This window comes from Amblyomma mixtum, chromosome 10, assembly GCF_055824585.1.
Source record: "Amblyomma mixtum isolate Tamu chromosome 10, ASM5582458v1, whole genome shotgun sequence".
Taxonomy (NCBI): Eukaryota; Metazoa; Arthropoda; class Arachnida; order Ixodida; family Ixodidae; genus Amblyomma; species Amblyomma mixtum.
The window spans coordinates 122,605,542-122,628,429 of record NC_143021.1 but is presented as its reverse complement, the minus strand read 5'-3'; the positions used below and the strand labels follow the sequence as shown (position 1 = coordinate 122,628,429).

General features: G+C 46.6%; 1 protein-coding gene across 1 annotated transcript in view; it reads right to left on the bottom strand.

Moving 5' to 3' along the window:
• Positions 1 to 322: 322 nt before the first annotated feature.
• The window catches only part of LOC149326824 (trypsin-1-like), a 54,791-nt gene continuing 32,225 nt past the window's right edge, over positions 323 to 22,888 (bottom strand). Inside the window, exons 5-6 of the mRNA XM_089564689.1 lie at positions 11,783 to 11,931; positions 323 to 511 (exon numbers count right to left, since the gene is read on the bottom strand). Coding sequence (XP_089420815.1) covers positions 323 to 511; positions 11,783 to 11,931 — 338 coding nt within the window. The remainder of the gene's footprint in view (positions 512 to 11,782; positions 11,932 to 22,888) is intronic.

Genomic DNA, 22,888 nt, shown 5'->3' with positions numbered 1-22,888 from the left:
AGCGTTATATTTAAGGCGGCCGAAAATCAACCGCACAGAAGAAATGCCCCGTACAGCTGCTAAAGACATACGCATTTTAATAAGCAGTTTTTGACTCAGTCAGATAGAGCCGACCCTGAGGCGCAGCTACTAAGCGTATTGAGACATGCAGCTGTAGTCTCAGAGACGAAGATAACACACTTGCCGATAAGTGAATAATGTTTATTAACTTTTAATCACCTTACTGTGCCTATGCGCTTGCCACAACGATCACACTTTCTCTGAGCATTCTAGGAACTGCTGAGACTCAGCAGCTGCTATCATCAATTAAAACCCATAAAGCTCAGCCGTGCAATTTTCGCCAATTACTGGTGTTCGCAAGCTGCCGTTTTATCCAGGGCATGAAGTATGAAACTCGCGTGAAGACGCTGGGTCCCCAGGCGTGCTCACAGCCGAAGTTGAAAGAGACGATGCCGACAACCTCCCAGCGTAAGTCACTCCTGAAACCGACGAGAGGACCGCCGGAGTCGCCCTGCGCGAAGTTTAGATGCAGGAGTATTAATTACTTAACGGAAGAGCTGGAGACAGCAAAACCACCAATACTCAGTTATTATACCATTCAGCTAAGGAAAACTGTACTGGAAGCGCAATTCACTGATTTCATTCAACTTCGCATTTAATAATAAGGGGCTGCACTGGGCATACCATTCACATTTGCAGTGCGAGGGTCATTTAAAAGCCCTTCATACACATACTTTTCTGAAGGGCATGAACGCTTAAACATGTCTTGAAAGTAGTTCGGACGGCGCGAAAACAACAAATACAAAGGAGACACGAACACAACAGGACGTAAACATGAATTATGAAATTTCCCTGAGAGCGTTTCTCATGATAAGACAAAGTTTTTTTCTCTTAGCGTGCAGGAGTTTACGTTTTATTCAGCGCTTATTGATTAATGTCCGTAAAAAAAGAAGTAATTGTGCGAATAATTTAGGATTAGTTCCAACGAGTTGATTTCTGAAACAGCCGAACCGCTATCGCCAGGAAGATTTTTATTACCTGTATATGAGAAGAGGTCATAATTTAGCAGCCAATGGTTTAAATAGTTTTCAGGCGAGGTTTTTTGCATTCAGAAGTTAAAGATCTCTTAGGTTCCGCATTCCCGTGTCTCTTGTTCTCTCGACACTTTTTTCGTCCTATTTTGGTTTGTGTTATTGGGGTTTAACGTCCCAAAGCAGCTCAGGCTATGAGGGATGTCGCAGTGAAGGGCTCCAGAAATTTTGACCACCTGGCGCTCTTTAATGTGCACTGACATCGCACCGTCTCCGGACCTCTCGGATCCGTCGAAATGCAACCGCCCTGGCCGGGATCGAATCGGGGTCCTTCGGGTCATCATGCCGTCGCCATGATCACTGAGCCACCGCGACGGGGCTGCCGTCCTATTCTGACGCTACTTCCCAGCCGCAGTAGTGTTGCGCGTAAAATGGTGAAGCAGTCCCAGAAGCGAGAGTCGTCTTTACCGGGCTTAGTGACTGGAATTAGCAAAAGGATGCCGCAATAAGCCTCACTTCTACTTGAGTCAATGACACATTTGCATTGCTTGTTTTTGCTTTACTGTTTTAGCTCCTTTAGTCTGCTCTTATTTCTTATTCCCATTCAAATCTCTGCCGCGCCCCGGTGAACTTACTCTTTCTCGCAACCCAGAGTACTATACTAAATGGCAATCGCTGTGCTTATCCTCGCATTACCACTGCTCTCATATTTGCTTCCTCAGCTTGATGTCAAGCAGGATATCATTAAACTGTTTGTGTTCCCTAACCTCCGCTCCACTGTTCGCCACTCTTACAATAACCTTCCCTATTTTCCTTTAGATCCATTGCTGAACTGTCCACTTTTAAACTATGTGCACTGGAGTAAATGCCACGTTCGTATGCGGGCCTCTCATCTCAACTTGTCAGCGAATAATGTGGGAGAAATGAACTAAAAAAATACCACCTGCGTTTTCAGTGTGTACAAATTTGTTTGTGCTACACGCTTCCTGGAGTACTTCCAGGTGAAAACAGCGCCATTTTCCACCATGAACTGCTGTGCAGCTGTTTGGCAATTAAACCAGAATGCGTAGATCTTTATTCTGATCGAGAAACAACGACGGATCACCAGCTGACGCAGACTTGACGGGTAAGAGGAACATGGCTGCTGCTCGTCTGCTGCTTGATGTTCAGTTGCTGGCGTGGGGTGGCCCCAGATGTTAAATATTTGGAAGCTACAGGCATTTCAAATCAAAGGAATCTAAACGATGATGGCTTATTCAAAGGGACAGTACGTGTAAGGAATATGTGTGAAACAGATACTCAGAAGTAACTTTGCAGAAAAATAAGAAAATGCGAATAAATTTCGGCGACAACAGAGTGGGGATATTTCAGCAGCCTATACCGCACATTTTTCTGTAGTCTACACTAGCGATGATGGTCTCGCTCCGAATTCCACGTTTCCTGAGGATCGGCCAGCCATCAATAATGTAGTAATCGCCGAACAAGGGGTGCTTGACCTCCTACTTAACGTTAAGATAAAAGAGCCCAGGTATAGAGGGTATCCCAAATGAATTTCTTTACCCATACACAAAATTAAACTCAAAATACCTTACACTTACATTTAAGTTTTCAGTCAGTAATTTTTCGTTTCCTGCAGTGCAGAAGCTAGGAAAAGTTATCCGGATATTTAAGAATGACAGTAAACAGGCGTAGCTAATTACCATCTCATATAACTCATAATTACATGTTCGAATATACTAGATCACTTAGTATAAAAATACCTGCAATATTACCTCCAGAAGTGTTATTTATTATGCAGTGTTCAGCACGGTTTTCGGAAAGTTTATCGACAATTTCTCTGCTGATTGAATTAGAACATGACCTTTCCAATACAATTAATTTATGTGTCCAGACTGATATTATGTTTATGGATTTAAGAACATTTAGGTGCGAGCCCATCATAAATTGATTCATCTTATATTTACATGGCCGTGAGCAGTATGTTCAGATGGGAGAAAGCAAATCTACCATTTCATGCATTGCCTTAGGCGTACGCCAGGGAAGCGTTCTGGGCCCCCGTTATTTCTTATATTTATTAATGGGCTTTCTGAAAACATTGATGTACCAATAAGGTTTTTTTGCAGATGACAGTATAGTTTATAACCGTATAAAAAACACAAATCGACAAGGTAAAACTAAACTAAAATTCGCAAAACGTAAAAAAATGAGGCGATGAATGGCAAATGGTCTTAAACCTGAAGATGGCACTTTTAATGAGAATAACTAAGGAATAAAGTAGATTGAATTTTTCCTAAAACATAGAAAATTAAGTAATCCAAAAGAAAATGCACCATAAGTCTCATGTTTACCCAGGATCTTTGTTGGAACACTCGAATAGATTTTGTGTGCTGGAAAGCTGGAAAAGTACTCTGGAGCTTTAGGCGAAACATATACCATACAACCCTTGAATAAAAATCTCTGCCTCTCCCGTAACCGAGAGTAGAGTAAGCATGAAATGTTTACAGGCATAACACATTGATTGTAGATGGCACCAGTCAAAATCATGAAATGGGTCCAGTGTTCAACACACCACACCACACTCTTCTTGTTGCGCCGAAGCGATCGCCTGCAATGGTGCGGGCTTAGGTAGGCAGCCGCGAACCGTGGCGGCCTTGTCGCTTTCGGGAGCGGCCGCATAATCATGGCGTTGTCGGCAGGGGCGAGCAGTCTTCTGCTGTGGCGTATCACTCGCAAAGCGATCGCTTCCCGCAAGACGCTTCCTACCTCTTCTTTCATCAGGATCCATTTCTCGGCTTAAAGGGTCAGTCTACTCACCGAGATGAGTGTATAAATAATGGCATATTCTGGTAGTTGGCACCCTATAACATCAATAACGAGGGGTCTGCGCCCGGTTTAGGCAGGAATTTATATTTTATTTCGGCGTTAAAAGTCGCGTAAAAAAGCATGGTGGCGACCCCAAACGTTCATTTTATTCAAGAAAGTGGTAGTCTTTTTTTGTACAAGCATAAGTGAATATACTACGTATCATTTGTATGCCCCAACGTCAGAGAAATGCACGTTTTGTTCTAGTAAACTGTAGAAGGCGTACCGCTCCCTTTTTCTGTAAATTACATGAATATTCCGCGCGTGGGTTCGGATCCCACCGGCGGCAGGTGGTTGTTTTTTCTTCTGCTTTTCTAATCAGTTATCTTTAAACGATAACATATTCAGTAATATTCTAAATTGATCAACACAACAAAATAAATAACTTAAAAAAAATCCCCTCAGCCCCTTGGTTTCTGTGGCTGTTGGCTTCTGTCATGATTATTTATAGTTACACGTACGCAAAACGCAGGCACATTCCCACTTTTAGTTCAGCGTATGCTAGCAGAGACGCAAAAATATACTCAGCCTATAGTGGCGCCATCTGGTCGTCAGGACGGGAACCATTGCTGTAAACAAGCCGACCCTCCACTTAAGCCTAAGAGCGGCAGAATCGTCACTCTAATTATTAAAATAAAGCAAATTTATCTCTTATATGTCTTCTTATAGGCGAGATGAGACGAAGCGAAAGACAGGCGCCCCATTTATGGCCAGTGAACGCACTGAAAAAGGCAGCAACAACGAGAATTCAGTCCGAAGCGAGAGGTCCGGCTTCGACGGGCGCCGCTATGTTTGTCGCCGCGCGTCCCAAATCCAGATGGTTGCCAGATGAGACTACCATTTCATACAGATGTGTTCCCACATTAATAAATTCAATTTATGATGTTCTACCGCACTCCTTGGCACCACAGTTGGCTAAACGGTAATTTGAGTAAAGAGCTATCGGTTGCCGCAAAGAAAATATGGTCGATAAAATTCAGTAGACTCACCCTTTAAGCAGCTGTGACTGTGGCGGCATTGAAATGCAGGACGATGCAGAAATGTACGCGGACACGACGAGATGCAGGCCTGACAAGAATGTATATGCAGCGCGTTGGAATATTCCGCGAGCGTGTATACATCTGCCCAGCTGAAGGCTCAGCGGCCGGTCTTTTACATGCGTGAGTGTGGAACCGCCGCGCCATCCTTTGGGACGGCGCGGAAGTGCGGCCCTCTCTCTTAGAGAGTCTCGTTAAATCTCGTACGGTGCCCGGATGCTCTCGTTTCAGTGCCCGGATGTGTGGAATTCAGTGCCCGGATGAGTGGAATGCAGTGCCCGGATGTTGGCTCTCGGTCTCGGCGTGACGTCACCACTCTGTCGACAAAGGGCGCTAAAAGCATTTCATGCTTAAAATCTGTAGTATATGAAACATTGTTCAGACCAATCATAGCATACGCGAAGCGTATGTGGGACCCATACACAAAAATTATTGCTCGAAGATTGACAAGGTTTTGTTGCCAGGTTGATATTTAAGAAATGCCGACATCGCACCTTAGATAGATGCGGACCTGTTTTCTTGCGCAGTTAAAAGTAGGGATCCCCACCAACTCGCCCAGGTTTCCGTCCTTATTGTCGTACCTTACCTTACTATGTCCGTTCACAACGTGGCCGGTCTTCATACGTTAGAGTAACGTAGAAAGCTTGGTAGGCCAAAATACTTGTACCAAGTTATTCATAATCAAATTCATATCGACTGATCGCAATTTTCTGAAATTAGTTTTTAACGAGACATCACGGCGTTATCATTCCATGCTTATTCCAGCCCATCTTTTCGCACTGTTTGGCTAAAATATAGTTTTTTTTTTCCAGGAGCGATTAATGCATGGAATTCTCTACCTGACACTGCTGTGCAATGCACGGCTGTCGAGAAATTTACAAGCATCGCACACACTCTTGTTTTTTCTTCAGCCAATGAGTTTCTTTCATTTCCAAGTGCATCCAGCGTTGTATACCTGCGATGTAATCTTTTTATTCTGTTACAGCTGCAAATATTTTTCCTGTACTCCCAAGTGTTGTTAAGAGTCTGGATTATTATTATTACAAATATTCACAGTAGGATGTGCTACTTGTTAATAACTTTTATTATTATTTTTTTCTAATTCAGGAAAAGCGCTATACAGGGCTGACACTATCCATAAATAACATATTGGCGCCACGAAAAGGCATAGCATCCGTCTTTCGATAGCTCCGACAGCTCTCGGAGAGAGGTCTTTTTCTTTCACCGGGGTCCGGAGCTCTTGAATAAGAATTCACCGTTCATCGTTTTATGGTTGAGGACTTTAATCACGCGCAGGCGATAAGCCAACATTATAAACTCTGGCGAACTAATAAATGAAAATAAGAAAATATACTTTATTCATATTTATATTGTTACGTGCTTAGCACGCACGGGGGTGTAATCACAGAGGGGATCGGTCGGAGCAGGATGGAAGCAGGAAGCTTACCAGCGTCCTTCAGCTCTTTCTCTTCCTTTCTCCCTGCTGGTCAGTCCATCTTCTGCTTCTTCCGTCGAGGTTCTGTGGAAGCACGTGACATTTCCCTCCTTGCAGACGAAGCCCGTCGGGCGAGTTAAATAGACCGTCTGGGATGGAATCGCTTGAGGCGGGCTACATGCACCACCTGAGACTGGCGTGACCGTCGACCACTAGCAGTTAGTCGTGATATAACGTAATTAACGTCACGTATGCACTCCAACACAACAAACGGTCCAGTGTAGTGGGATAGCAGTTTCTGACACAGACCACGCTTACGTAGAGGGTTCCACAACCACACAATATCACCAGGAACATAAGAAACTTCTTGGTGTTGGACGTCGTAGCGGTTCTTGGAACGCTCTTGCGAAGATAAAATTCGAACGCGGGCAATCTGGCGAGCTTCTTCAGCTCTGCAGAGTGTGGTCGCAAGAGAAGGTTCGTCGTGGATGAAAAACGGTAGAATGGTGTCAAGGCCGCAGCGAGGCGAGCGAGCATAGAGCAGGTAAAAGGGGCTGTAGCCAGTTGTCTCATGTTGCGCTGTGTTGTATGCATGAGTAATGAACGGGAGGACGCCATCCCAGTCCTTATGACCTGCAGCGGCGTACATAGCAAGCATGGTGGTGAGCGTCCGATTAGTGCGTTCTACCACACCGTTCGTTTGGGGATGATATGGCGTGGAGTGGCGAAAACTGCAGCTGCTGAGGCGGAGAAGTTCTTCAACAACGTCCGCTGTAAATTGGCGTCCACGGTCGCTAATAAGAACTGCAGGAGGGCCGTGCCGAAGAATGACGAATCGAAGTAGGAAGTTAGATACTTGTGTGTCCGAGTCGGAACTGAGAAATGCGGCCTCCCACTGGTCTGTATTCGAGAGCTGCAAGCCTCGAGGAGGGGAGTCCCGAGGGCAAGCCCAGAGTATGTGGGATATAGTGGCATGTTGGCCACATAGTTGACAGGAAGGGATTAGACCTCAGGGTATATGCGGGCATATATCGCTGGGTTGGGAAAGGTGTTCGTTTGGAGTCGCCTCCACGCAACCGACGCAGTAGCAGCTGGTATCGCGGCTGTCTCACAATAACGGGTTAAGTGGTCTACGCACACAATAATCCATCGATTTCCTTTAGAGGACCGTGGGAAAGGTCCAAGGAGGTCAATGCCAACTTGCTCAAACGAGGCTGTTTGAGGTGTGATTGGCCGCAGTTTGTCCGGTGGACTTGAAGTCGGCAGCTTAAAGCGCTGGCATTGCACACAGCTGGCTACATAGTGCTGGATGGTTGAACGCATGTTAGGCCAGTAAAATCGTTATTGTGTGCGGTGGAGTGTGCGTGTCACTCCCAAGTGCCCAGACGTGGCGTCGTCGTGCATCATTTCAAGAACTGTGATGCGTAGGTTTTCGGGTACGACAAGAAGCATACGTGCTCCTCCAGAAGCGAAATTCTTCTTATAAAGCAAACCGTCGCGAATGCAAAAAGTATTCTTTACAGAATCTTGAGCGGCATCAAACAAAGAGGTTAATGTTTGGTCTTTGCGTTGCTCAGTTCGGAAAACTTGAAGATCGGGGAAGGCTTGTGAAAGTGACGCCAAGTATTCATCAAAGTTGTCTGCGTCGTCATCAGTCGTTTGAAGCGGCAAACGGGAAAGAAAATCGGCATCTGAGTGTTTACGGCCGCTTTTATGCACCACAGTGAAATTCTTGTAGGCGCAAAACCCATCGAGCAAGCCGGCCACAGGGGTCACGAAGACTCACTAGCCAGCAAAGCGAGTGGTGGTCGGTCACGACGGTGAAAGCATTCCCGTACAGATAGGAGCGGAAGCGCTGTACAGCGAAAACAACGGCGAGACATTCTTGCTCAATAACCGTGTAATTTCTTTCGCTCTTACTCAATGAACGGCTGGCATATGCTACCACGACTGACCAGCAGGGAGAAAGGAAGAGAAAGAGCTGAAGGACGCTGGTAGGCTTCCTGCTTCCATCCTGCTCCGACCGATCTCCTCTGTGAATAAACCCCCGTGCGTGCTAAGCACGTAACAGTTTGGTGAGAGGTGCCGGGTATCGACCACGGAGCATTCCATCTACCGAAGGAGCCGTAGACTCGCAGGCTTCCCACCACTGCCATTGGACATGCCTGGAGACGACAATGCCGAGCAACCCGGGATATCCACTGCGAACAACTGGCCACATTATCGAGAGCCCCGCACATTTTTTGGAAAACCTGAAGAGGACGTTGACGAGTGGCTGAAACACTACGAGCGGGTGAGCAAATGCAATCGCTGGAACGCTGGTACTAAACTGGCTAACGTGGTGTTTTTCCTTGCCGACAATGCCCTTGACTGGTTCGACAATCATGAGGATACACTGAGTTCATGGGCTACCTTTACGACCGAGATAAAGAAAAAGTTTAGGGATGAATCGGCAAAGAAGAAGCGTGCGGAACAGACATTGCTTCACCGCGCGCAAGTACCCGGAGAAACTTGCACGGCATACATCGAAGCCATCTTAAAATTATGCAAGCTAGTTAACTCCGGTATGCTTGAAGAAGACAAAGTCGGCCACCTTATAAAAGGAATTGCGGAAGATGTTTACAATTTCCTGATTAGTAAAGAGAGCCTGAGCACCACCGCTGACGTTATAAAACATTGCAGAACATTTGAAGCTCTTGAGCTGCGTCGAATCACCCCTGAATTCGGAATATTGGCCAATGTCACCTCTATAGCCAGTGTTGAAGCCTGTCCTCCAAATTCTATGGCTGATATGATTCGACAGATTGTGCGCGACGAATTGTCCAGATCCCGGGACACCTTCTGCCGCACAGAATATCTGCGGCACAGTTCTGCACCGGAGGAAGATGTTGCCGCCCTGTCGACTCCGTGGGCTCAACCTAACGGCACTTTGCCCATGGACGATCGGAACATTGCCCAACGTTATGGCCACCAGCCGATGGAAAGGAGGCCCACCTACCCAGAAGACGTGGTTCGTCAGCAGCGATATCCTGGCTCCAGCCAACGTCGCGACTTTGTTCGCCAGGACTTTTATGGCGGTCGCTGGCGCTCTCAACCTTTGTGCTACCGGTGTGGCATTGCAGGGCATATCGCTAGATATTGCCGCCGTCGTTTCCCGACTTCTCAAGACTGCCAACCCCCGGCGCCTAATTACGGACAACTGCACACCGCGCAGCAGCGACCCCCAACATCCGCTTGGGACCCGTACCGTCCGAGCAATTTGCGGAGTTCATCACCTGCATCTGACCGCAGTGTGACGCCGCCACCTCAGCGCCAACAGCGGTCACCTTCTCCTCGACGTCGTGCATCCCCTCCGCCTCCGGGAAACTAGGAGGCGCGGCCGATGGAGGTGAGGCCGCCGGCGAGTCGATGACGTCCAATATACCTCTGCCCGTGTTTATGTTGAAGAACAAACTGGAAGTGTTTATTTATGGTGTGAAAACAATGGCTCTTGTGGACACTGGTGCTACCGTATCCGTTATCAGTTTGAGGTTTAAGAACCGTTTATGTAGGAAAGTGATGTTTAGTGTTGACCCTGCAGCGTTATTCCGTGGTGTCGGTGGTGAACGTTTGGTTCCACTTGATGTGTGTGCTTCGGGTGTTGTTATTGGTGGTCTAACGTTTAGAACAGAATTCGCAGTGCTACCACGGTCAACGCATGATGTGATTCTTGGGATTGATTTTCTGCAAGAGTGTGGTGCAACTTTAGACTGTCGTACGAGAGAAATTGCTTTGAATTCTTCACTACTTTCAGCTCTTGTGGATAACTCGACACCAGATTTTGGAGCATTTGCGGTGGAAGAAGACACTATTGTACCAGCTTTCTCCGCAGCATTCGTGCGGGTTTCCTCTATTCACAATCAGTACGAATCTTTTGAAGCTGTGGTAGAGCCTACGACACTCGCCTGCTCTAAGAAGAGTATCGTCGTGCCTCGTTGCGTCGTTCCCGTGGTGAGAGGCCGTACCGAGCTGTGGACAGTGAACCACTCTGAAGAGCCAGCTGTGTTGCCCCGGGGCCTCAAACTCGCCCGTTTCGAGGAAGGTGTGTCAGGTTCCGTCGCGACGTTAACCAACTCTGTCAGTGAGCAGCACGTGAAAAGAGATATGGAGACCCAAGTTAAGGCTATGATTAATCAGGCGCTTCCCCCAACCGAGCGTCGCACTCTAGTGGAACTCCTTCTGAAGCACGTGTTCGTGTTCGACTTTGCCAAAGATGATTCTACACCACCGCCTACCAGTCGTATTCATCACACGATCAACACCGGCTCCGCACCTCCTATACGCCAGAAGCCCTATCGAGCCTCAGCCATTGAACGTAAGTTAATAGAGGACCAAGTTCAAGAGATGCTAAAGCGAGGCATAATTCGAGAGTCTTCCAGTCCTTGGGCAGCTCTAGTTATCCTTGTTAAGAAAAAAGATGGCTCATGGAGGTTCTGTGTTGACTACCGTCGCTTAAATACGGCCACGAAGAAGGACGTCTACCCGCTTCCACGTATAGATGACGCAATTGATTGTCTCCACTCCGCTTCATACTTTTCTTCTATTGATTTGAGATCCGGCTACTGGCAAATCCCCATGCACGCTGCAGATAGGGAAAAAACGGCATTCATAACACCAGACGGACTTTACGAGTTTAACGTTATGCCTTTGGGATTATGTAATGCACCTGCAACATTCGAGCGGTTCATGGATACAATCCTGCGTGGTCTTAAGTGGCAAATTTGTTTATGTTATTTGGACGACGTTGTAATTTTTGGCAAAACGTTTAGTGAGCACAACAGCCGCCTGGATATTGTGCTTGATTGCATGGAACGAGCTGGCCTTATCCTCAATTCCAAGAAATGTCATTTTGGGAACCGTGAAACAATTGTTCTTGGTCATTTAGTTGATAAAGGTGTTCGACCAGATCCAAAGAAAATTGAAGCTGTCAAAAGTTTTACGGTGCCTCAATCAGTGAAAGAGCTGCAGAGTTTTTTAGGGCTCTGCTCGTACTTTCGACGCTTTATGGCTAGGTTTGCGGACATCGCTTACCCACTCACGTATTTGCTGCATAAAGGTGCACCGTTCAATTGGACCAGCAATGTGACGCACCTTTCCGACATCTGAAATTTCTTTTGACCTCGGGCCCGATCCTACGCCACTTCTGCCCATCTGCACCAATTGAAGTGCACACTGATGCAAGTGGTATCGGTATCGGCGCTGTACTTATACAACGCCATGGTCACGATCAGCACGTGACAATATATACAAAATCTCTCCTCTTCAGTGCAGTCCGCTGGAAATCTCGTATAAACATGTTTGCATTCATTTATTCTTTATTTCACGCCAGCCTCCTGTTCCCGTGGCCTGTACTATGCATTCCCCATTCCGAAACTTACCGCACAGAAGCCTTTTTCACCGTGGCGGGCGCAGAGGATGGTAGCGCTGTCGATTGTTTGCTGTGCTGACTGCTTGAGTATCTTTTCACATTCGCCGTCTGGCATTCGAGTAAGGCGAACCGCCCTCAGCGCTTTGGGAAGTTTCCCATCTGGAAAAAAAGAGCATGCCGTTCTACTTTAAGCGAAGAAAAAGCACATGAATGAACGACTGGAGAGAAAGCGCGTGTTGACTCTGTAATCGACCCTTCTTTCGCTTTCTTGTTTCGTGGTAACCAGTGTACCACGAATCCCTACTCAAAATTTCCAGAGTCTAAGGTGCAGTGAGAGTCGCCCGAAAAAGATTGAAATCAGTGGTGGCCTCTTTTGGAGTATGACGTAAGGTCAGAAGCCTGTGTTGACACAGCACACTAGTTCATCATTATCATCATCAGCCTGACTAAGCCCACTGCGGGGCAGAGACCTCGCCCATGTCTCTCCAATTAAGCCTGTTCTTTGCCAGCTGCGGCCACCATATCTTTGCAAGCCTCTTAATCTCATCCGCCCGCCTTTCTGCCGCCCCCTGCTACGCTTGCCTTCTCCTGGAATCCACTCCGGCACCCTTAAAGACCAGCGATTTTCTTGTGTTCACATTACTTGCTCTGCCCAAGCCCATTCTTTCCTCTTGATTTCGACTAGGGCGTCATTAACCCGCGTTCCTTCTCTTACCCACTCCACGAATTTCCGATCTCCTAGCGTTATACCTATTATTTTTCTTTCCATAGCTCACTGCGTTGTCCTTAACTTAATCCGAATCCTTTTCGTTAGCCTTTGTTTCTGCCCCATTCGTGAGTGCCGGTAAGATACAGATATTGTATACTTTTCCTTGACGGATAATGGCAGACTGCCATTCATGATCTGAGAAAACCTGCCATATGCGCTCCAACCCATTTTTAGTCCTCTAGTTATATACCTCTCGTGATCCGGATCACCTGCCACTACCTACACAAAGTAGACGTATTCACTTACCTCTTCCAGCACTTCGCTAGAGAGTGTGAACTGCTGTTCCCTTGCTGGACTGTTGAACATTACTTTGGTTTTCAACATGTTAATTTTAAGACGCACCGTTCTGCTCTGCCCTCTAACTCATGCTTTGCAGTTCATCTCCTGAGGGACCTAAGCAAGACAGTGCCATAAGCGAATCTCAGAATATTTAGGTATTCGCCACAAACTCTTATGTCCAATTTTTCACAACTGAGGCCTTAGAATACCTCCTGTAAACAGGCGATGGTTAGCATTGCCTAGGTCGCGTCTGTCTGCATGGCATCTTTCCTTATTGGAATTTTATTGCTGACTTTACAGAGGACTATGGTAGCCCTGCAGTCGTTACAGACATCTTCTAGTATTTGCACATGAGTCTCTTTTACGCCCTGATTCTGGAATGCCTGCTTGACCATTGAGGTGTTGTCGTCTTCTTCTCTTCGTCTTCGTCTTTTTTGCGCTCGTCAGCCATGTATGCCATAGCGGCCTATCGCCTGGTCTCCAGCGTGATTCTTCCCTACTTTCGCACTGATGTCGCCCATCAGTACAGTGTACAGTGATTTTAAGGCCAAAGCCTCTAATGCTTCATCGTTGTCGACAGAAGGTTGTCCGCATAAGGTTGTCAGAAGAGGTGTCACGCTTTTCAAGGCAGACCAGAAAAAAATATTTGTGCACGATGGGATTCGAACCACCATCCTTCCGTTCCGCAGCCGAGCGTGCTAATGGCTACGCTACTTGCTGCCAACGCATATGTTGTTCTCGTTGTCTAGGACGCTGGAGAAAAGCACACCGACCAGCTCGTTCGCGAGATAATTGAGGCAGCCGAGATAATGAAACTTGGAGACGACTGCATCAGCAAGCCATCTGTACTTTTGACAACAAAAGAACTGGAGCTGTTGGACGCACGATGACTCTGCGGGGAAGTGATGACACCGGCGGCAGAAGTGACGTATCTGTGTCACGAGCTGTGTTTAGACAGTATATCAGGCAATGTTTACCTCGAAATAAACTTGTTGTAAGTCAGCGCTCGTGGTGTCTTCTTGTTCTATGTGTCCTGTCTATGTGTTTTGCGCTGTTACTTCGAGATGGATCACCAACAAGCCCAAGCTGCAGTTCTGGCTGGAGAGTGTTTGCAGAAATGCGTCGAATCAGCGGATCGCCCTCCAGTGTTTCCAGTATATAAGATTCACCAACAATTGTGCTCTTAATTAACATCTTATAACCACACATCAATTACACAAGCAGCAACACCGCGCTTAAAGGTGCACTGAAGAAGAATCTGAACTTGTCTTTTTGCTTCGGGAACTCGATCTACACGTTCCTAGCATTCTTAGAAACTGCGACTTATTGCCCTGTATGGCCGATTTCCCAAATTAAATCGAATTAACGACCGGCTCCCACCCTTTTTTTCGAATTCTGCCTCGTACGGTGGGCGGAGTAGACCAACGCGTGGAGTGCCTTTCACCCAGTCCCGTGGCGGCTTGCCGCTCTGCCATCGGTGGAGTAATACGTAGTAGTCCGTAGTAGCAAATAGTCCGCGCGTATTTTTAGTTCTGCGGGCTTATTTTGCGGCTATATTATCTGCGAATGAAATTGTTTATTCATCGAAACCTAAAAAACAAAATAAAGCGAAAGCAAAGCCTCCAAGGAGCTGGCTGAAAGCAACTTCACGCGTTGGTCGACTCCGCCCATCGTACGAGGCAGAATTAAAAAAAAAAAACGGGAGCCGGACGTTAATTCAATTTAATTAGGGAAATCGGCCATACAGGGCAGTAAGTTGCAGTTTATAAGAATGCTAGGAACGTGTAGATCGAGTTCCCGCGGCAAAAAGACAAGTCCAGAATCCTCTTCAGTGCACCTTTAAGGCTTTCGCCTCAGCGCACTTTAGGTCAACAAAGTGCCCCCCTGAATTTTTTGCTTTGTTCATTTCCGATTCCACGTCTTCATAGAAACTTTCAACGGTTTGATCATCAAGGCTGGATGTCGGTGCGCAGGCGAGCACTACCTTCAGATTGTACCTGTTATAAACCTAATTTTGATCGCTGCCACCCAATCGTTTCACTAATTACTGTTATGTAGTATATTAAGTACACCTGCTTACAAAGAAAACAGAGTAGGTTACGTCCATAGAAGTAAATTTTGTCTTTAAATAATGAATACTGGAAGGTGCGCTTGTGCAGAATGTAAGCGATCACGAGCACTTTTTTTTGCAGAGGCACAATCTGTTTCTTCGGCCGTGTTGTCAGAAAATGAAAAAATGCACAATAAAGGTGAATCAATGAAGCAATGAATGAATGAAGGAATGAATGATTCTCTGTTGAAAACAACTGTGCTCGCTTGAGCGAAAAAATGAAGCTTATAAACTAGACTGAGCAACTAATGGAACCCAACGGAAGTAAAACCATAGAGATCAATATTTTATCATTTCTTGTTAGATGATATTTCGCCCTTCTCCGTGTACGATTTTCGGAACAGTTACTAAGAAAATAACAGAAATATTGCTATTGTCTTGCGGCTTGCTTTCTCATTTCCTGTTTTATTTGGTCATTATTCTACCATCTATATGTTCGCAGTATGTAGGAGGTGTAAAATCAAGTAAAGTTGATTCTGTTTCTATTTTTCAATAAAATGCAGGTAGCAGTACCTCATTACAGAAGTCATGATGTTAGGTGGCCTTGCGCGACCTGACCTGTGTTATAAATATAAAATTAATTGCAAACAATAGCGGATAAAAGTTTATTATTTGAAGCTTCAATAGCGCTATATTTTTAGACGAATACATAGAAAGACATGACGGGACGGGTGCTGACTTCAACTGTGTCAGCGCCCGCCCTGTTATGTCTTCCTGTGCATTCGTCTAGAAATGTGGCGCTGTTTAAATTTCAAGAAAATAAAATGCATCACCGACTAGCCCCGGAACTTGTTTTATTGAGTGTATAACACTTCTCTGCCAAATGAGTCGAAGATCGAGCTGGTCTTCTAGAATCCAACGGTGTCACACCTGTTCACCGGTAGTACGGTTTAAGCAGTCGAAAGCAGACAGATTTTAACAGAATCGAGCATGTTCTGAGGATAGTTGAGATCTACAAAGAAGACCGTATCTGAAGCAGTTAATGGTTTAGGGGGTTTAACGTCCCAAAGCGACACAGGCAATGATGGAGACCGTAGGGAAGTGCCCTGGAAATTTCGGCAGCTTACGGTCCTTTAACGTGCACTGCCATCGCACAGCACATGGCGCTCTAGAATATCGCCTCCATCAGAATTCGACCGCCACAGCTGGATCTAACCCTCGTCTTTCGTATCAGCACTCGAGCTCCATAACCACTGAGCCACCACGGCGGCTTCTGTCTGAAGTAGTAGTTGCGGATAAAATAATAAGTCATTGAAGATGCCATTGCTCAGGACTTCAACAGTTACTTCAACGCTGTTTTTTTTTCAGTCTAGGACCCATCCACGCTGAGCGGCACGTGTCTGAGGTGAATTTCATAACTTATTAAGACGTGCTTTGTATGCTTCTGAGCCTGAAAACAAACTTCTTCTGGCCCTGACCATCGTTAAAGTCATAAAGTAGATCGCGCCAATTTAAGCACTGGCAATTGCCGAGCGCCCTCACTGGCCACGGAAGAGCAGCAGCAATGCACACCCGTCCAATTTCCCTGTGTTTCCTGGTGCATGTTAGTCCATGTCCTTCTTTCCACTGTAAACGATCAGGCAACGTCAACCTGCTGCTTTTACCATGCCCAAGCGTGTTCCTGTGCGTAGTATGTGAATGCGTATACGTGCGGAAATTATTGCTCTTAGGTGGCGTTACTGCACTGAACCCCGGGCCACCTAAAGAGGATGCTAGCCAGTCCAGTAATACTCACCCAGCTCATTGAAGTCCGTCAAACACATTAACCTTGAGCGTCAGACGACCAGTATGAACGATAGGCTTGTTGCCGTCGAAGAAAACGTAGCTGCGTGGTAAACCCCCGATGCCATTGACATTACTAGGGAAGTGTCTGAGGCTATGCAGAATGAAGCAGAAGTCATCCATAGACGACTGGACAACCTCGAAGACAGGTCACGACGGAATAATCTGATCTTGATTTTTACGGCCTAACTGACAAGGAAAACAAATCATGGGGTGAATCTGAAAAACTTGGGCGTGAAAAGCTTCTTTCTGCCTTCAATTAACCAGTGATGCTAGCTCCCGCGCATCGGCTGGGTAAATTTTTCTCTCATATATGCCGACCTGTCATAGTCAAGTTTACTATCTTTCAGATCCGAAAAGCTATTTTTACTGATACAAGCAAAATGAAAAATTCTGGGGAAAACTTACGGTCGATTTATGCGTTTCACCACGCGACTCACTTAAAAAACTATTCGAATTTGCTCAGGCAAGTGGTGCAATATACGATACTCGACACAAAAAGTTGTTCATAAAGAATAAGCGCTACGTTTACATTGCGGCATCAAACAGCATCTGTGAATATTACATAAATAAGGAAGCATCATCACACAGCCCTGACAATAATGCCCTGCCAGCCGATCATCCGCCTACGTAGCAATCTTCTCGAGGTCTCGAGCTGATAAATGACATATGTGTTTTGTTCTCTAATATTCGTAGCGTTGGTAATAAGCGTGATGATTTGTGCACTCTGGTCGACACGTGCAGTGCAGACATTGTGGCCCTCACGGGAACCTGGCTGAATTCTAAAATATCAGTTGAGGAGATACTAAACTGCAGAAAGAATTTCTCTAAATATCGATATGACCGGGGCGACAAAACAGGAGGAGGTATTTTGATAGCGGTCGCAGACCATCTGCATTTTTCGCATGTGCCACTTTCTTCTCTAGAAATCTTATGCACCTGTGTACGCACTAACAACCGAGATACAATATTCTGCGCATGCTATCGCCCGAGGCTCATGATCGAGGTTCATGATGAGATAAACCGAATTTCGCTTAGATTTCCTTCTTCGCCAATTTTTAAAGCGAAAATCTTCACTAGGCTAGTCAACACCGGGTCTGGCGTGCGCCGTGATCGATTTTAGCCACATCTGCGCATGCGCGAGTTTGCCGCGTGGCGTCACTGGAGAGGCGCACGCGGTCGACCTTCGCCGTCGTTCGCGCGCTGTGCGCGTGTTTACCGAGTGTGCATCGGCGCGCGCTCGGCTTCCTCGCATGACGCTACTTGCAGCCGCGTGTTTACCACAGTTACTACCCATGCGGATGGAGGGCTATATAACGCGCTTGCCTACACCGCTGTCGTGGTGCTCCCAGTGCATTGTGCACGAACTGCGACAGGCATGACGCCACTACCAATTTTTCACTTGGCGATTTCTGCATGCCAAAAATAAACTTGCCCGGTGCTTTTTTCTCAACTCTGGATTCGTCATCTGACACGACTGGCAACATAAATTTGTGTGCAGACTTAAACTTCTCTCAGCTCATTAACCATCCAAACCGTACCACATCTACTTCCGCTAATATTATTGGTCTTGTCCTAGCTACGTTTCCTGAGCTTGTTCACTCGTTGACATTTCTGCCGGTCCTCAGTGGCCAATCCTTCATTCAGTTCGAAGTAAAAGGAATTAGCGACCTAATCCCAAATATATCAGAGGTTACTTGAAGGCAGATATTTCGTCGATAAATGCAGAAAACGAAACTTTTATAGATGAGTACATGCCGAACTTTTTTAACCGTACTGTGGAAATGAACTGACGCCTTTTTTTTTAAAAAAAGTTTAGCTTCTCTTGCAAAAATACGTAAATTTACGCGTCATATCACGCAAGCATCGTTCTGCATTGTTCACTGCCTTCTTATAACGTCTTTAATTAGAAAAAAGATGGCTTTATCCCAGAGCCAAAAACCGCGCTTGTTCTTATCACTGGGATTCATCTCGTGTCATTCCTTCTGATTATCGGAGAGCAATAAAAAATGCCAAGGAAGTTTTTTCCACAGCATTCTTCCGTCATTGTTGACAACACGAAAAAATTTCGCAACACCATCACTGGTCTTAGCCACAAAGCAATCACTACAAACGACAGCAGCGGCGCAATGATCCCTCCACCGCAGTGTCCTCAGGTTTTCAATGACGCCTTTTCTAATGTTTTTTTTTTTAGTGCAATCGTCTCTTTCCCATCCTGTCCTCACTCGGCGCAAAATCCATTAATGGACCCAATTCTTCTTGACAGCCTCGGTACACAAAGTCTAATTACTAACTTAAAAGTTTCTTCTTCCTCCAAAATCGAATTCATCAATTCGATATTTTTAAAGAATGCAAGTGCTTATTCCTCTATATATGTGCACTGCTTTCACGAACTCTGGATTCAGGACAGCTGCCCGGAGACTGCAATGTAGGTAAGGTGGTACCAATATTCAAGTTTAGTGATGCTCATTGTGCCCCTAATTACGGAACTATATTGTTAGCAAATGTCCTATGTAAAATGTTTGATCATGTCACATATTCTAATAAGGTTAAATTCTTTGAACGTCATTCTTTTTTTTTCTCATCAGCATGGCTTTCGCCAATCATTTTTTTGGTGAGACGCAACGCACTACCTTCAGCCATGAGCTTTTTGACGTACTGGATAAGGGACTTTTCACTGACTGCATATTTTTAGATTTTGAGAAAGCATTCGATCTTGCTAATGACCAACTTTGTTTTAAGCTCAGCAAACTTAACATCGACCCAAATATTATTTCATGGATCGAGGGTTTATTGCGTGACAGAACTGAAGTCACTGCAAATAACTCTCATTCTTGGCCATGCTCCGTCACCACAGGCGTGCCTCAAGACTCTGTACTGTGGCCGCTATTGTTACTAATTTACATTAATGATCTGCCAAACTCTAATAACCCCATGAGGAGGCTTTTCTCAGATTATTGCGTCATTTATCGTGTAATAAATTTCGTTTCGGACCCATCGGTACTGTCATCATGATCATCATCATCAGCCTGACTACGCCCACTGCAGGGCAAAGGCCTCTCCCATGTCTCTCCAATTTATCCTGTCCTTTGCCATATGCGGCCACCGTATTCTTCTCGTCCGCCCACCTAACTTTCTGCCGCCCCCTGCTACGCTTGCCTTCTCTTGGAATCCACTCCATTACCCTTAAGGATGTAATGATTGGAGGCCCAGACAGCGGAGAACGGCGAGACCGTCAGGCGCCATCAGGTATGCGGCCAAAAGCGCTGCTGTTTCTCGGAGAAGACGCAAGGAAAAGCTGGCCTGGGGGCGGCTTCTGGCTGCGGCGTTGGCGTGGACAAAAGCTCTAATCCCCTTCGCCGGCGATGCTGAATGCGGCTCTGGTGCCGAACTGCGCTCCTGGGGACTGGCAGCGGAAACAGGCGAGCCAGTCCGGCGTCATCAGGCTACTGCGACGGAAAGCGCTGCTGTTCGGGGGAGACAAAAAAAAGAGACACTGCGTGGGGCAGCTACTGGCGACGGCGTCGGCGTACACAAAGGCGTCTAATCCCCTTCTCCGGGAACGCTGAGCGCGGTGTTTCTCCCGGACTGCCCGTGGACTGACCGACGAGACCCAGTGGCGACGACGGCGGGGCACGGCGCCGCGGATGGGCGACACGGCTGATTTGTCCCTTCCACCGAACTGAAGAGGTCACCGGTGTGAGCGGTCAGCGCTCGCGTCCCCATCGATCAGGATCGTCACTCAGCAGCGAACGACCTTTTGGGCCTGGTCAAACAGTTCGCGACTGAGAAACGACAAGTTCCTCCTTGCCCGTGTGTGTGTGTGTGTGTCTGTGCGGTGTGCGCGGCCACGTGGGGAGTGCGGAGCCTAAGAAGACGCTTGCAGCCCATTGGACGCTCAACCAGAGATCAGATTCCCTAGCTGGGTGCCTGGGGAATGTGAACTGCATTTAAGGAGCAATCTGTGGGGTGCCAGAGGATCCTCCCCTATTTTCTGACTTCGGTCTACGTGTTACTGTACAAAATGTAAAATAAACCTTCAAGCTCGCTATTCCTCCCGAAGGCTTCCCTCCGTAGTCTGCCTGCTTCGCCCTAATGCGGTGAAGACCCTGGTCCCGATCCCCGAGCACATCAAGGGCCAGCGGTTATCTTGCATTCGACTTCCAATTGCAATTAAACCCGTCGTTAGGGTATTGGATATGCTCATCACGAATTACAGCTTCAATGCGACCCCCATTAAATCATTCCACCGCATTGTATAGAATACGACTGCGATCATTCGTAGAATTAATAATAAACACAGAGATGTGAGGGAGGCAGACACGCGACGTCTCGTTCAAGCCTTCTGTATCAGCACACTCATTTATACTCTCCGCTATCTGTATCTCACTCGGACAGAGGAGGAGCAGATAGATAGAATGATCAGGGGTATATATAAGGCTGCCCTTCACCTCCCGAATTCTACCCCCACCAGCAAGTTCCTCAAACTAGGCGTATATAACACCATTAGCAGAACTAATTAAAGCCCACCTCACAGGGTAATACTATCGCCCATCTCGAACACCTGCTGGACAGAATCTTCTGAAAAGACTCAAAATCACTCTCGACGACAAAATTTCGGATCAGCATAACATTTCTCTAGGCCTTGCAAAAAATCTTTATATTCTACCTCTGCCCAGAAATACCCACCCTGAGCATGGCAAGAATCGTCGCACACCTCGGGCAACAGGCCTACATAAGCACTATCCTTGTGATCCATCAGTCACATACGTAGATGCTGCAGAATATTCTATCACCTCAGCCTATGCCATCCCGGTACTTAAGCACGATCATAATCCTTGCTCAGCTCTAACTCTCAATCGCGTTCAACATACCTTCGAGGCTGAAGTAGCAGCTATAGCCCTGGCCATTACTCAAACAAGTGTAAAATGCGTATTCTCGGATTATAAATCAGCCAAACAACGGGATCACACGCCAGCACATCGTGTTCTGAACAGTGTTGTACCACCGAGTCGGCTCATCCCACTCATCTGGGTTCCTGCGCATTGTGGACACCTGGGGAATACGGCTGCACACAATCACGCCCCAGGAGTCATCGACCGGGTGGTGGACGGCCTCCTCTCGTTCCGCAGTGCTAGGGAATGCATGATGACGTGCCATGAAATCACGCTACACTACCAGGGTTCCTGACTAGTTTACACCCCTCCCATAACTCACTAATTAAGGCCGAGCAAGACGTTTGGAGACGGATTAAGACAGACATTTTTCTTAACCCTTAACTCTATTGTCTCGTGCATTCACCCCTTTTCTGAGACTCGACGACCAGGAGAGATGGGAGGCCGTGCTGCAAAGCCTGAGGTTCAGCTCCGGATGGTGACCTGGTCCACAGAGGTCGCCAGGGCTCCTGGCCACCTAGCGCGACCGCGAGGGCCCACCTGTTCCTGCAACCCCTTCATCCCTACCCTCACCCCTCATTGGCTTCCTTTTAATGGTTGCTTAATAAAAGTTTTTTCCTCCTCCTCCTCGCATTACATGTCCAGCCCAAGCTCATTTCTTCCTCTTGATTTCTGTTAGGATTTCTTTCAACCGGGTTTGTTCCCTCACCCATTCGGCCCGCTTCCGATCTCTTAATGTTACACCTATCATTTTTCTTTTCATAGCTCGCTGCGCTGTCCACAACTTAAGCTGAACCGTCTTTGTTACCCTGCACGTTTCTGCCCCATAGGTGAGTACCGGTACGATACAGCTGTTGTATACTTTTCTCTTGAGGGATATTGATAAGCTACCATTCATGATCTGAGAGAACCTGCCATATGCGCTCCACCCCATTCTTATTCTTCTAGTTATTTGCCTCTCATGATCCGGATCAGAGGTCACTGCCTGCTCTAATTATACGTATTTATATAACAATTTTATCACTTCGCTGCCGATTGTGAACTGCTTTTCTCTTTCGAGACTGTTGAGCATTACTTTGGTTTTCTGCCTGCTAATTTTCAGACCCACCTTTCTTCTTAGCCTAACTCAATGATAATGCTTTGCAGTTCATATCTGAGTCAATTGGCAAGGCAATGTCATCAGCGAATCGCAAATACTTAGGTAATCTACGTCCGCTATTATCCCCAACTGTTCGCAATGCAACTTAGCCGTCCACGTTCGTGACTGTTGTCCTTGTGAGT